Below are 15,008 nucleotides of genomic sequence, written 5' to 3'. Positions count from 1 at the left end.
TGAAGTTCACCGGGATTAATTGTGACTTCTATAACAAATGTTTACTGGTGTTAACACTTATGTATTAGATATACATGATAAAGTGTTTACTTAAACACTTCTGATATTTATGATTAAATAAATAATAATTTTCCGTTGACTACGTTCAAAGTGTTCATGTATAATTATAATACTGTGCCTGTTGCTGCTGTGACTTTTTAACAGATGTGCTCCTTAGAATCATGAGTAGTAAAATAGTTGCATAGATAACTTTATTGCACATTAAACTACATTATTTTATAATCCACCAAAAATGAAATACAGTTGTGGATCAAGGTAAACATGATCTTGACTGTAGGAAGATTCATCTTTAGTGCTTAATATTTAGTGACAATAATTTACAGAAAAGTTAGAATTGAGAAAGCACAATAGTAAAGTAGTATTTCATATAAATCTTACAGCACTTGATTCAGTCGTCTTTTCAAGAGTAAAGTCCAAAGACTGGAGGAACATAAGCTTACATTTAAAATTTTGAACAGTGTGTAGTTTAACTAATGATGGTGGTGGAGGAAAGATGCAAACAGACCAGGAGCCATTATTCATCGCAGTTCATGTAGCAGCTCATATCTGTTCTGACGTCTCTTCATGTTGTACAGATTAAAACACAGTGTTAGAAAATATTTTACACACTATTTAACGTAAGCTAACACACCAACTGTCTGAAATATGTGGACATGTGGCCACTGGCTTTTCACATTATTAAACATTAACTTTACCTCAGATGATGAAGCTAACTGTGTTAGCAGCTAGTTCTCAGCGCAGTGAGGAGCTCGGTGTGGTCAGTAGCCGATGTAGGTGGGCGTGTTTACACCAATCGGCAACAACCCGGGCTGAGCGATGAGGCCAATGCGGAAGTGCAAAAAGCTGCAGTTCACTGGGTGGCCACTTGAGGCTGGCTCCAAGAAGAAAAGTTTACAGCTTGGTTCAAAAAACGGTTTTAGTCTCAATCACTAAGTTCTTCCTTCATGACAACTGTGAGGGGGGTGAATTTTTTTGTAACTAGCTCATTTAAATTATATAGAGTTTTGAAATTATGAATAATTATCACTGGATGGACAGGTGACGTCACCGTTAGCTCGCCACTCCAGCTTCTAGCCTGTTGCCTGCTCGGCTTCACCTGAGCTAACAGGCTAATCCCGTCACTGAACACGACCTGAGTCTGTGGCGAGGTTTTCACTCAAATATCGGATGAATTATACGGTTTGATGTTCGGCTGGTTCTCCTGACGGAGAAGTTAAAGACGTCTGTGCTCCAGATTCTGTGGTAAGTAAAATACTGTATTTTATTTATTTGTTAGTAGTGATTAGCAGGTATCGGTGTCTCTTTACCTGGCTTGTTAGCTTAGTTCCGCTAGCCTGCAGGCAAGATACCAGCATCAATGGCAATGCTAACGGGACCGTAGAGTAGTTATTAAACCGACACAACACCGACATGAGCCAGTCCACACAGCAGAGAGAAGTGTTAGAGTTTATGAGGATGAATTTTTTAAACTGAAGGCAACTGTGTGTTTTTGGAGAATAAGCTCCAGTTTTTACATCGTTAATCTTAAGCAGACTTTACTGAATCAACTGAGTCATTCTTGTGTTAAATAAGTGAACATGCAAAACAATGTATTTGTTTGTCACATGAAAATAAATAATAGGAAGTGTGACTTTACTAGAATAGAGAGTCACATAGAGAACCTGAGGCTGACGTCCACCACCTATTTCCTAATCTGATGTGAAGTGATTATGATCTGATGAACTTTGAACTTTTATTTTTACCATGTAAAAGTCTGTGAAGGAGTTAACCTGACACATGTATGACTTTACATATCTGTGTATTTGTGTTGAATGTTCCTCTAGGTGACTCAGACATCCTGCTCCTGTCGATGTCCAACATGAGACAGAACTGGACTCCAACCAGACTGAACACAGAGTCATCACTTCAACACTGACTACAGGTACAGACCTGTTTTCCTTACTTACAAACAATCAAAGCAAAGTATTGCACATAATACATAATGCATTAAAGGGGACATAGCATGCCCATTTTACCACAAGTTGATATGGTTCCTTGGGGTCTTAATGAAATGTCTGTAACATACTTTGGTCAAAATACCACAAGGATCATTTAAAACAGCACCCTTTTTACCCTGTATAAAACAGCCCTCCACAGAGTGACCTGTTTTGAGTGCCTGTTCCTTTAAATGCTAATGAGCCAGCTCCCCCCTCCCCCCTCTCCCCCCATGATTTTAAACGATATAAATTACATATTTTATATGATATAAATTATCAAATATGCATCCCATACTTTGTATTCCCCTTCTGTTGTCCTGGAGTTTTAATTTTCCCAATCACATAATTAAATGTCCCCTCTGCCCATCCACTACAAGCACACAAGCAGACAGACAGAGAGAGAAAGAGAGGGGTGGGGGCTATGAAGACCATCATTTACCCCCGAACCCCGACATTCAACGGGTACAACAACAAGCGGAGAAAGCAGAATCGCGGGCTGACCTTATATATACAGTCTATGGGGCTGACCAGCGCGGAGAAATGCACGTCCCGTGTGAACAGCCAGGCGGCTGCGCGCTTGAGAACGGCGCTGCGCTGCCTCGCTGCGGCGCTTCCGCGTCCGGTGTTAACCCGGCGTAACTACTGTAACCCGGCGTAACTACTGTAACCCGGCGTACAGTAGCGCTGAACACTGCGGAAGTCTTCCACACTGCTGGCTGTGTGGAAGCGCCGCTGCGAGGCAGCGCAGCGCCATTCTCAAGCGCGCAGCCGCCTGGCTGTTCACACGGGACGTGCATTTCTCCGCGCTGGTCAGCGCGGAGAAATGCACGAGTGCGGGGGGAGAAATGCACGAGTGCGGGGGGACTGGGGGGGGTTGAGGTGGGGGTGGGCCAAGACCATGTAGGGAGACTTCCAGTACCTTGTTACGACACAAAACCCAGGAAGCTCAATCGAGTCGCTCAAGCATGACGTTTCTGACTTAGAGGAACTATAACAAAACGCCCGAGTGTTTTTTCCCCAGAGTTTTTGGGTTGGTAGACATGCCAGATACCCACATTAACCTGTAGAAGCACTAACAAAGTGGAATTTGCATGCTATGTCCCCTTTAAATTATATATGCAATACTATTGATGTGGAAGAACTCCATACTGTACATTCATTGTCTTGGTAGTGCACTGTTTAATCCAAAACCACATTCAAATACATAGTTGAATATCCACAGAAAATAAGGACACAAACTTTGTTTATAAGTAACACTTCCTCTACAATAATGCCATACTTTTATGTTTCCTGTCATTTTATTAGGTACAGACGAGCCTGAAGGACACAGCTGTGCCTTGTGTGTGTCAATCCGCTGAAGTGATCTCCACACATCTGCCCTGGATATTACAGGGGGGCAGCGATCCTCCTGGGCCTCTTGTATCTCCACAGCCGGGGAGTTGCTCTCAAAGCGAGCATAAAAGGTGTTCAGTTCATCTGGGAGAGATGCAGATACCACCTCAGCACTGCTGGTCCTTCTTATGCAGTCTGTGATGTTTTTTAGGCCAGCCAACATGTTCCTTGTGTTGGAGCCCTGGTAGTGAGACTCCACTTTGTCCCTGTACTGTCTCTTGGCACTGCTAATAGCACTCCGGAGAGCGTACCTGGACTTCCTGTACTCCTCCAGATCACCTGAGTTGTAGGTGTCGGTTCGTGCTTTAAGTTTGGCATGGACGTCCCCATTAATCCAGGGCTTCTGGTTTGGGAATATTCGTACAGTAATCCTCATCGATGCATTTGCTGATGTAGCAGATAACCGCGTCCGTGTATGTGTTGATGTTGTTGTCCTGGAACACACACCACTCCGTAGTTCTGAAGCAGTCCCGTAGAGCCGAGTCTGATTGGTCAGACCATTCAGACTCAAAGTGCAGTCAGCCAGTCAGATGGGGGGCTCATAAATAGTTAATGAGGCAGGCGAAAACAGCCTGTTCTGTTCTGGGTCAGAGAGAGGCAGAATAGGGGACATGCAGGAGAGGAAGTACGAAACGTGACGTTTCAATAACATATTTCTTAGAATGGACTGAGTTAAAAAGTCAGCGGAATGACTATTTTCATACTTTGAGGGTACCTACTGACCCCCTTCAAGTAATTACGATTTAAGATAGTTATTTCATAGAGCATCATATAAAAGACTAATGCATCTAGTTTAAATGTTAAGTTTGTCCAAAACAAACTGCAAGTTGGTACTTCCTCTTGCATGCATGTTGTATCTCAGCACGAATGTATTAAAAGTCAAATTTGAATACTTCTTTAGGAATGCTTTTTGACGAAAGTAAGTAACTTTTGTCTGTGCCTAGAGGTTAAGTCAATGTAATTTCATGCAGGAGCTCTGTTACTTACCATGGTGGTTTCAGCAATGGAGCCAAAGCTGTTGATGAAAATGTTGCAGGAAACATTGACTGGAGGACCTGCAGAGGGAGAGAAATGAATGATCAGACGGATATTTTAATATAAATATAACAATATATTGTTAAGTGACTCAAGTTTATGAACGCTTGTTTCTTGGAAGTTGCTTTGGTTTATACTTTCTGGCGACTAGAAACTAGTGTTTCAATGGTACAGACATGAGGGATACATTTCATTTTCTAAATACTGAAAAATTATGCATGCATCCAGTGTGTATTCATTCAATCTTTTAAGTTAAATCTTATTACAAGGCACTTGGCTTTGGCAAAATGGCCAAAAATACTGTAGGCCATGTGATTAAAACACTGTGGCTTAATCTGATCAAAGATCGAGCTGCCAGCATTCATCAGGTTTCTTTTCATGTTCTTTGTTTAATCTTGTTGTTTAGGGCTGGTTTTCTTCCTGTCTGTGTCGGTAAAATTCATGCACACTCTGATCAGTCGCTGAAACACACAGATATGCCTCATACCAAGTCAGATCTTTATACTGTAAATTCTCACAATTTGGTTTGTTACTTGTTTAGACAGTACCTCAACATGTGGACCAATTTTGCATTAGACACAACCCAGGCCAAAATTTTGCATTCATGCAGTTCACCTTATCGCAGTGAGGTTGTACTTGGGGCCAGTATCTCCCCCTGTGGCCTACCTACACTGCAGGACATATGACAGTGTATGGGCAGTGACTGTTACAGGGTTTGAAATAGACATATCTCTTATTGTACTTAATGGCAGCATAAATGAGCCTTTAAGAAAATGCGCCTTGGAAATAATTTTCTAATAATAATATGGTAAATGGTCTGTATTTATATATCACTTTTCTAGACTTGATGAGCACTCAAAGCGATGACCACTCTGCATGCTGAAGGACACACTGCAGATGGGGAAGACTGGGATCGAACTGCCGACCTTCTCGTTGGAAGACGACCGCTCTACCCCTCAAACACAGCTGCCCCCTAATAACATTTATAATCACAGAAATACCTCTATAAAACTATTTACATCGACAAATAATTAAATGTAATAGAAGGAAGTAGGGCTGCAACAACAAATCAGTATAATCGATTATAAATTATTATAAAAATTGTTGGCAACCAATTTAGTAATTGATTAGTCTGTTCCAGAGGTGGCAAAAGTAGAAGTGCAGATATTTGTGTAGAAAAAGACTCTGGTAAAAGTAGAAGTACTGATTCAACTCTTTTACTCAAGTAAAAGTAAGAAAGTACAGGCTCTGAAATGTACTTAAGTACAAAAGTAAAAAATTAAAATTGAATTTTTAACTTCAATGATACACAATGTCTTTTTTAATAACTTGGCAAAAACGAAAAAAGTTCTAGGCACACTAAATAGGATAGTTTTCCTCTTTTGTTAACCTGCACAGTGCTGATACAGAGAAAAAAAAAATCACTGGACAAAGTCTAGTTTTGCTGCAAGCCAAATTTCAGACAGAATAATAAAGAGTGAATTGAACCGAAATCCTGCATGAGCACCTGGATAATTTTTTACAGGGAATAAATGGTTAGGGAATATCCTCACGTTGATTAAGTCCCTGCCCATTGTACACACTTCCCGTCGCTACTACCGATTGGATGGTTTAGTGAGGTCCTCGGATTGGCCCTGCTGGAGTCGGTCATGGCCCTGGCGGAGTGCGAGAAGGCGATCAAACTTGACTATCTAGAGCAGAGGTCACTAACAGGCGGACCGCGGTCCGAGTCCGGACCCAGAAGCCGTCCCGTACGGACCCGGACCTACAGCCAAAACAGAAGGTTATGATTTAAAACCTGACGGGGCGCTTCTATTTGTAACCGGCACAGCTTTTGTAGTCTTTACGGTAGTGGTTTAGCGGGTGAGGAAACGCACAGACCAATTGCATGCGAGTTAAGCCACCCCACGTGATACTACTCAGCCAATCAAGTCTGTGCATTCCAGGCGGTAAACATTGCGACTCTACAGTGCAGACAGATGAGAGAGTTAGAGGCAAGTTACACATGAAAAGACGGTAGAAAGAAAAAGAAAGATAGAGATACAGGTAGAGAAAACAAAGGGAGAGAAACAGAGGAGTGAGACGGAGAGAGGGAGAGAAACAGTGGAGTGAGACGGAGAAAGGGAGAGAAATAGGAGTGAGACGGAGAAAGTGGAGAAACAGGAGTGAGACGGAGAAAGGGAGAGAAACAGACGAACAAAGTGGGGGAGTGGGATATAAGAGGGGAAGAAAGTGATTCTAAAACTGTTCAATTGTTAAGATGTGTTGAGATTTATTATCTGTAAAATTGGTTGAGACTTTTGAGTCAAGATGTGAAACAGAAAAAGGGAAATTCAAGCTTTTGCTCCCTTTATTTTATTTTTCTGAAGTTAAGCCCTTTATTTGAACATGCACAATTTTCACATTTTATTTATTTTCTCTTATTTTGAAATGCAGCCCTACTTTTATTTAGTTAATGAGAGAACATTATACATATCTGCAATCATACATATATGTTCAGTTCTATGTTACGTGACAATAAATATTGTCAAAAAGTTTTTGAATCGTACTGAATTCATTTGATTTGACAGTCAGGTATTTAGTACATGCAGATGTTGATACAACTACTAGGCTACTTAAATATATATCACACTAAATAGTTAGACATTATGATCTTCCGGACCTTTGCTTCCAGAAATTTTCTCTAACTGGACCTCTTTAAATTTTAGTTGAATACCCCTGATCATTACCGGTACAGCCGCTCGAACTCGGTCGTCCACGGCAGACAGGCCAACCTCCGGACACTTTGGGTCTTGCGCTGCCCCCTGCCTCGGGAGATGTTGGCTGGTGGCGTGTGTGCCGTCAGGGGGCCAGTGAAAATAAATACTCGAGTAAAGTAAAGATACATGAAAAATCGACTTAAGTGCAGTAATGAAGTATTCGTACTTTGTATTTGTACTTCGTTACTTTCCACCTCTGGTCTGGTCTGTTATCATGTACGACACACACTGTGGCAACAACTTCTGAGGTGGGGGCAGTAAACCAGCAAAGCCTGTGCCTTGTTTCGCTCACGTGACGCTGTCTCCTCTCTGGAGTCAATGTTTGTTGCATACCAGGTGCTCCTGACCACTGAGACAGCAGTGTAGGTAGAATGAAGGGCCACCTGGATCCCCGCCAGCCACTGCAAGCTCATACAGGGGTCAGTGTCACAACCGGCAGTGATTCGTTAAACACATCACCCATCCTAACACCTCTGTGAGAGGGGAGGAGGGATGATTTGGCTCTGCAATGCACTCCAAACTTCAACAATCCATCAAGAAGGGTTTGTCAGTTGTTGTGACATGGGAGTAGCTAACTGTCCAACGATGGAAAGATCACGCCCATGGCACCCTTTCAGGGTAGAAGAAGTATATGTTGGTTATTGTCGCTGACTGCGATAGTAATGATCGCAAAAACAATAAAGTGCCTTTCATATTATAGGAATTTATGATGACATTTTTGTTTAAGCTTCCTGTAATTTGTACATACTATGATTGTCAAAAAATTACAAAAGGGGGGATATGTAATGGTAATTTTAACTGTATGCTATACCTTGTATGTAATATTTTATCTGAATGTGAAATTATCATCATAATAAGTTGCAAATGTCTGTAATACATATAAAAACAGCATTGTATAAGAAGATTAAGTTAATTTTAAAGTAAAATGTAGCTTTTAACTTCCGGTACTTGATGTTTCTCACCATCAAGTATCACAAATAACACAAAACATAAAAGATCTTAAACATTTAAATGTAATGCTAATGTTGCATTTTAGGCTTTGGTTTATTTGTTTACCTTTATATAGAAAAACATAAAAACACAAAGAGACCCTGCTCTGTTGGACTGAGAAGGGAGAGAAAAATTATGACGGAGGTACTCTATATGTCGGTTTACATTTTTATGTCCAGTGCCTTTCTGTGAGCAATGTAAGAAGTGAACTGTATACGTTAACGATGTCCATGTATTGTACCATGTTACATATCATGTCCCCACATGAAGGCACTATTTCTACACAGGAACATGTGGTCAAATATTGCCATGAAATAAATCTGGATTTACTGGATGTGCTCAACATTTAATGTGTTTTGATGTTATTGTGAAGGCTGCTCGCAAGGCTCAGTCCAATTTGCAAAGTCTTCTCCTGTGAAAACAAATTGTCATTGACAGCAGATAGCTTGGTGGGTACCTTTGAAGTTCGGTCTTATCCTTGCGTCATATCCGGATGTCCTCCCCATCAGTTTGTCCAGAAAATCAGAGGGAGACATTGGGGCCTGCTGTGTCCTTCCAGCATTGTCCACCTCCTTACACTGACACACACTATCACAGAAACAAAACATAGAATAATTGTGTGTATCATTTTCACAGCAGGGTGTATGTATTTTGCTACCACCCATGTGAACTGTCCTTGCAGTCCATGCGCATCGGGGTAGGGCTGCACAATATTAGGATAAAACATGCGCTATGCAGGGCAGACACCCAGGGAGCCATACACAGCTCCACTAGGTCCACTTATAGTGTTAATTTGGAGTGAGAGAGAGAGAGAGAGAGAAATGACGATACATTTTCGATATATCGTGCAGCCCTACATCGGGGTGTGCTGCGGCTGCGGTGTAGTTGCTAGAGGTTGGTTGACGATTCTGTTGACTTTTGGCAAGTCAATTTGGTCAAGCAGATTGGACAATATAAAATCAAATTAGTGGAACTTCCTGATTCATGGCAATATGGACATGCACTGAAGAAATTTGAAGTTGATGTGATTAATTTTGTAGAAGGAGTACATTTAAGTATAATGCCTGCAAATAGCAAAAACTAAGCAAAAATTGTACAGTACAATAAACATCTGCAACTTCTTGTTCAATGTAGGGTAGGTGTCCAAAACGCTACGTTGTAAGTCTGGCTATGATACATATACCTACCGATTTTCATACATGTTGGTGAAACGTGCCACCGGGGCTGCTTCGTTGAAATTTTGTAGAGGGCTATCGAGCCATTTTGCTACAACCATATGGAAAAACCCATATTGGCAGTAAATTTTTGTCATCTCCGAAGTGTTTGCCAAGTTTCATGACTTCTCATGCAAAATACGCTATCAACTGCTACAACAGCGAAAATGGCAATTACACTGCCGAAAAACTAGTTTTGGTAGAGTTTCTACTCTACTCTGCATAGGGTACATGTCTACGCCTAGGCTCTGGCGTAGCTTCAATGCAGAAGCATGAATTGGGCTTAGGCTGAATGCGTAGTTATATAACAACAACTTTGGAACAACCAGTCAACCTTGATCTACGGTCCTCTGCAGCTTTTTCAGGTCTAATCAAGGGTGTTTATCATTCCATAGTTTGTCGATCTGCTTGAAATATTTGCGGGGAATCTTTATCGGGAGTGCCTGTAATAGGTAGTTAAATTTGGGTTCACTGTTTATTTTTATTACATTGACCTTGCCCTAGAGGGAGAGGAATAGGGGGGACCATCGGTCTGTATCAGACTTAAATTTATCTAGTAGGGGTTGAGAATTGACACAGATCAGGTCAGACAAAGATGGGGGGATTATAATTCCTAGGTATTTGATACCTGACCATGGCCAAGAAAAATCCCATGGTTGTTATAGGGCAGGGGTATTCAACTAAAATTTAAAGAGGTCCAGTTAGAGAAAATTTCTTGAAGCAAAGGTCCGGAAGATCATAATGTCTAACTATTTAGTGTGATATATATTTAAGTAGCCTAGTAGTTGTATCAACATCTGCATGTACTAAATACCTGACTGTCAAATCAAATGAATTCAGTACGATTCAAAAACTTTTGGACAATATTTATTGTCACGTAACATAGAACTGAACATATATGTATGATTGCAGATATGTATAATGTTCTCTCATTAACTAAATAAAAGTAGGGCTGCATTTCAAAATAAGAGAAAATAAATAAAATGTGAAAATTGTGCATGTTCAAATAAAGGGCTTAACTTCAGAAAAATAAAATAAAGGGAGCAAAAGCTTGAATTTCCCTTTTTCTGTTTCACATCTTGACTCAAAAGTCTCAACCAATTTTACAGATAATAAATCTCAACACATCTTAACAATTGAACAGTTTTAGAATCACTTTCTTCCCCTCTTATATCCCACTCCCCCACTTTGTTCGTCTGTTTCTCTCCCTTTCTCCGTCTCACTCCTGTTTCTCAACTTTCTCCGTCTCACTCCACTTTCTCCGTCTCACTCCTGTTTCTCCACTTTCTCCGTCTCACTCCTCTGTATCTCTCCCTTTGTTTTCTCTATCTGTCTTTTTCTTTCTACCGTCTTTTCATGTGTAACTTGCCTCTAACTCTCTCATCTGTCTGCACTGTAGAGTCGCAATGTTTACCGCCTGGAATGCACAGACTTGATTGGCTGAGTAGTATCACGTGGGATGGCTTAACTCGCATGCAATTGGTCTGTGCGTTTCTCATCCACTAAACCACTACCGTAAAGACTACAAAAGCTGCGCTGATTACAAATAGAAGCGCCCCGTCAGGGTTTTAAATCATAACCTTCTGTTTTGGCTGTAGGTCCGGGTCCGTACGGGACGGCTTCTGGGTCCGGACCCGGACCGCGGTCCGCCTGTTAGTGACCTCTGTTATAGGGTCTTGGGGCAATATTTTGTCAGAGGGAGTGCCTCTGATTTGGCCCAATTCACTTTGTATCCAGATAAGATAGAAAACATATTGATGATTTCAAAAAGGAAGGGAGCGTTCTGGTTTTGTTTTGAAAACCAAAGCATCATCTGCATAGAGCATCAGCTTGTGACTACCACTGCCTTTTTGGATACCTGGGAAGTCAGGGTCTTTGCGATTAGCTGTTGCCAGAGCCTCCAGCACCAGAGCACAGAGCATTGAGCTCATCGGGCAGCCTTGTCTGGTACTTCTGTGGAGATTGAAATACTGCGAGATAACGCCATTTGTTGCAACTGAAGCTCTATGGTTGGTATACAGAAGCTTGATCAATGAAATAAAGGTCCCATTGAAATTGAAGACCACCAGGGTGGAGAACAAGTACTGCCACTCTACCCGATCAAATGCCTTCCCACGTCCACGGGCCACAGCAGGGGAGACATCAGCCTTGGGGGGCCTCGCACTGCGTGACCCACATAATATCAATCAGATGCCTAATATTATTAATGGAGCTGTGAGATCGAATAAAGCCAACTTGATCGGGTTAAATCAGGCTAGTTATCACCCTCTCTAGTCTAACAGCTAAGATTTTAGACAGTATTTTACTGTCACAGCCAATCAGGCCGATTGGTCTGTAACTTTTGCAGTCTAATGGGTCCCAATCTTTCTTAAAAATATGAGAAATTAGTGCCTCAGACAGTGTTGGGGGCAGATTGCCTTTCTCTTAATCCTTATTATACATCTGTAATAGTAACAACACTCTGACAAAGTGGGGAGACCGAGGGAAGTCAGGAGTGTAAATATCTCCTGCTGGTCGACTTGTGATTCTGATGAGTAAAGTGTTCTCCTCCACAGGTGAAATAAAGCATAAAACTCCTCCATCCAAAGAAAGAGGGGGAAGTAAGTCATAATCAAAACACATTATAAACGACAAGAATGTTGCATTATGATGTTCCTGGCTGCATTACAATGCCATCAACTGTAAGAATTGTATCATTAGGCATTCATCAATTTTGTATGCATGAGCAACCTTTTACATGAGAGCAATCTTTTACATGACAAGTATCTATTAAAATAAAACCACCACCATCCAGAGAATATAATTAAACAACTATATTATCACATATTAACTTTTAATCTTGAGGTGTTTAGATTACACTGACCTAATATGAAGCCAATTTGATGAATCCTCTAGGAGGAGTTTGTTAAATTACAATGCATTGAAATGGCAAAAACCGAGCACAAATTGTACATTAAGTAAGGGGCGGCTGTGGCTGAGGGGTAGAGCGGTCGTCCTCCAACCTGAAGGTCAGCAGTTCGATCCCCAGTCTTCCCCATCTGCATGCCGAAGTGTCCTTGGGCAAGATGCTGAACCCCGAATTGCCCCTCATAGAACAACAAAGTGCTGCTAATAGATGCACTGTATGAATGTGTGTGTGAATGGGTGAATGTAAAACTGTACTGTAAAGAGCTTTGAGTGGTCATCAAGACTAGAAAAGCGCTATATAAATACAAAACCATTACCATTTACATTACATTCAAAATGTCTGATTCCCTGTAAGGTTTAGGGTAAGGGTGCAAGAGGCTTTTTTGTAATTCTGGACATGGTATATAGCTACCGATTTTCATACATGTTGGTAAAATGTGGTGCCGGGGCTGCTTTGTTGAAATTTTGTAGGGGGTGCTTTTGAGCCATTTTGCCACATCCATATGCAAGACCCATATTAGAAGTAAATGTTTTTTGACAGTTGTGATGATTTTCATGACTTTTCCAGCATATTTAGCTATCCCAAAATGTGATCAATTGTAAAAATTAAACATCAGCATTCGACACAACGGAAACAGTATTTAACGAAAACATCTACCACCTCTAAAGGGTCCCTCTGACAAAAACTCACGAAGAGTACAGTGGCAGAACGTCAGACAAACACTTGAATGAAAATAGTGGATTTTAAGATCGCCTCAACCCAGGTGATGTGATATTAGATGATAAAGGGTTTGATGTGGCAGATCCAGTCTTAACATCCCAGCATTTACTAAAAGGAAAAAGCAACTGGGCTGAATAGTTAAACTTAGCTATTTCACTATTTCCTGTGATGTTTATAAGTTTGATTTGTGTTGCTGTGATAATTTGGTAATAAGTTATTTGAAAGCTAATGTTAGTTAAGTTATGCTCTTCACATACTCTCTTTGCATGCAACTACAGTGCCTTGCATAAGTATTCACCCCCTTGGACTTTTTCCCATTTTGTACTGTTACAAACTGGAATTCAAATAGACTTAAATAGACTTTTCCCCATTTGATCAACACAACATGCATAGTACTTTGAAGGTGCAAAATACCTTTTATTGTGACACAAACAATAATGAGAACAAAAAAGTTGACATCTGTTGGATGCATAAGTATTCACCCCTCCTGAGTCAATACTTGGTAGAACCCCTTTCGCTGCAATTACAGCTGCAAGTCTTTTGGGGCATGTTTCTACCAGCTTTGCACATCTAGAGATGGAAATGTTTGTCCATTCTTCTTGGCAAAAAGCTGAAGCTCAGTCAGATTGGATGGAGACCGTCTGTGAACAGCAATTTTCAAGTCTTGCCATAGATTCTCAATTGGATTTAGGTCTGGGCTTTGACTGGGCCATTTTAAGACATTAACATGCTTTGATCTAAACCATTCCATTGTAGCTCTGGCTGTATGTTTAGGGTTATTGTCCTGCTGGAAGATGAACCTCCGCCCCAGTCTCAAATCTTTTGCAGACTGCATCAGATTCTCTTCAAGGATTGCCCTGTATTTGGCTCCATCCATCTTTCCCTCAATTCTGACCAGTTTCCCTGTACCTGTTGAAGAGAAGCATCCCCACAGCATGATGCTACCACCACCATGTTTCACTGTTGGGATGGTGTGCTCAGGGTGATGGGCAGTGTTGGGTTTCCGCCACACATAGCGTTTTGCATTGAGGCCAAAAAGTGCAGACAGGTGGACCCTATTTACTAGTTATGTGACTTGTAAATAGATCTTTGTTAGGGGTTTCACAGTAAAGGGGGTGAATACATATGCACTCAACACTTTTCAGAGTTTTATTTGTAAATAATTTTGAAATCCATGTAATATTTCCCCCCACTTCCAAATGATGGACTATCTTGTGTTGGTCCATTACATAAAATCCCAATGAAATAAATTTTAATCTGTGGTTATACCATGACAAAATGTAGAAAAGTCCAAGGGGGGTGAATACTTATGCAAGGCACTGTACTTTCTCTGACCTGGCACCAACACCTCACACATGCATCTCCCCAAACTCAACACATACATGTGATCTCAGCCACATGATCCCACCACTCCAGGGGGTCTTTTGTCTTCATAATGGCCAACAGCCATTTTGTTATTATTAAATATGAATATTTTTATTATTAATATGATAGCCAAATTTATTGACTGCCCAAAGGCACTACATGTAATGGTGTCACGCTTAAGGTATAATAATCCCAACAATAAGAATAATATTATAACCACCCAGGCACCCATGACTATAAATATTACTGACATATTTTTGGCATTCCCAATAACTTCCACTCTTTCTGAAGGCTGTGTTGGATCCTTACCAAATTGTCTGTATTTGTATGGTGCTCTTCGGTCTTGGTTAACACTGTAGGCTCTTTGTAGAGAAATTTTGCCATTCAATAATTCACACAAATATAAAAGTAGTGTCCGTGTGCAGTGCCTGCGCAGCCGTCTAAGTCAAATTGGACACAGCAGCTCTTTCATGTTAAGGGACTCTGCTCATCTCATCTCTGCTTCACTGTCTGTGTCGCTCTGTGAGTGTGGGCGGGGTCCAGGGCCTGTGAGTGTGTATGTGTGCAAAATCTGTCTCGATCCGTCTTC

General features: G+C 41.1%; 1 protein-coding gene across 2 annotated transcripts in view; it reads right to left on the bottom strand.

Moving 5' to 3' along the window:
- glra3 (glycine receptor, alpha 3) overlaps positions 1-15,008 on the bottom strand; it is a 96,989-nt gene that overhangs the window by 41,720 nt on the left and 40,261 nt on the right. For both annotated transcript variants that reach the window (XM_035144796.2, XM_035144797.2), the window contains exons 2-3: positions 8,670-8,800; positions 4,416-4,483 (exon numbers count right to left, since the gene is read on the bottom strand). In XM_035144796.2, the coding sequence (XP_035000687.1) occupies positions 4,416-4,483; positions 8,670-8,800 (199 nt within the window). The remainder of the gene's footprint in view (positions 1-4,415; positions 4,484-8,669; positions 8,801-15,008) is intronic.

The sequence above is a fragment of the Hippoglossus stenolepis genome, chromosome 2 (assembly GCF_022539355.2).
Source record: "Hippoglossus stenolepis isolate QCI-W04-F060 chromosome 2, HSTE1.2, whole genome shotgun sequence".
Taxonomy (NCBI): Eukaryota; Metazoa; Chordata; class Actinopteri; order Pleuronectiformes; family Pleuronectidae; genus Hippoglossus; species Hippoglossus stenolepis.
The sequence above is the reverse complement of the archived record's forward strand: the minus strand, read 5'-3'. Positions and strand labels throughout refer to the sequence as shown.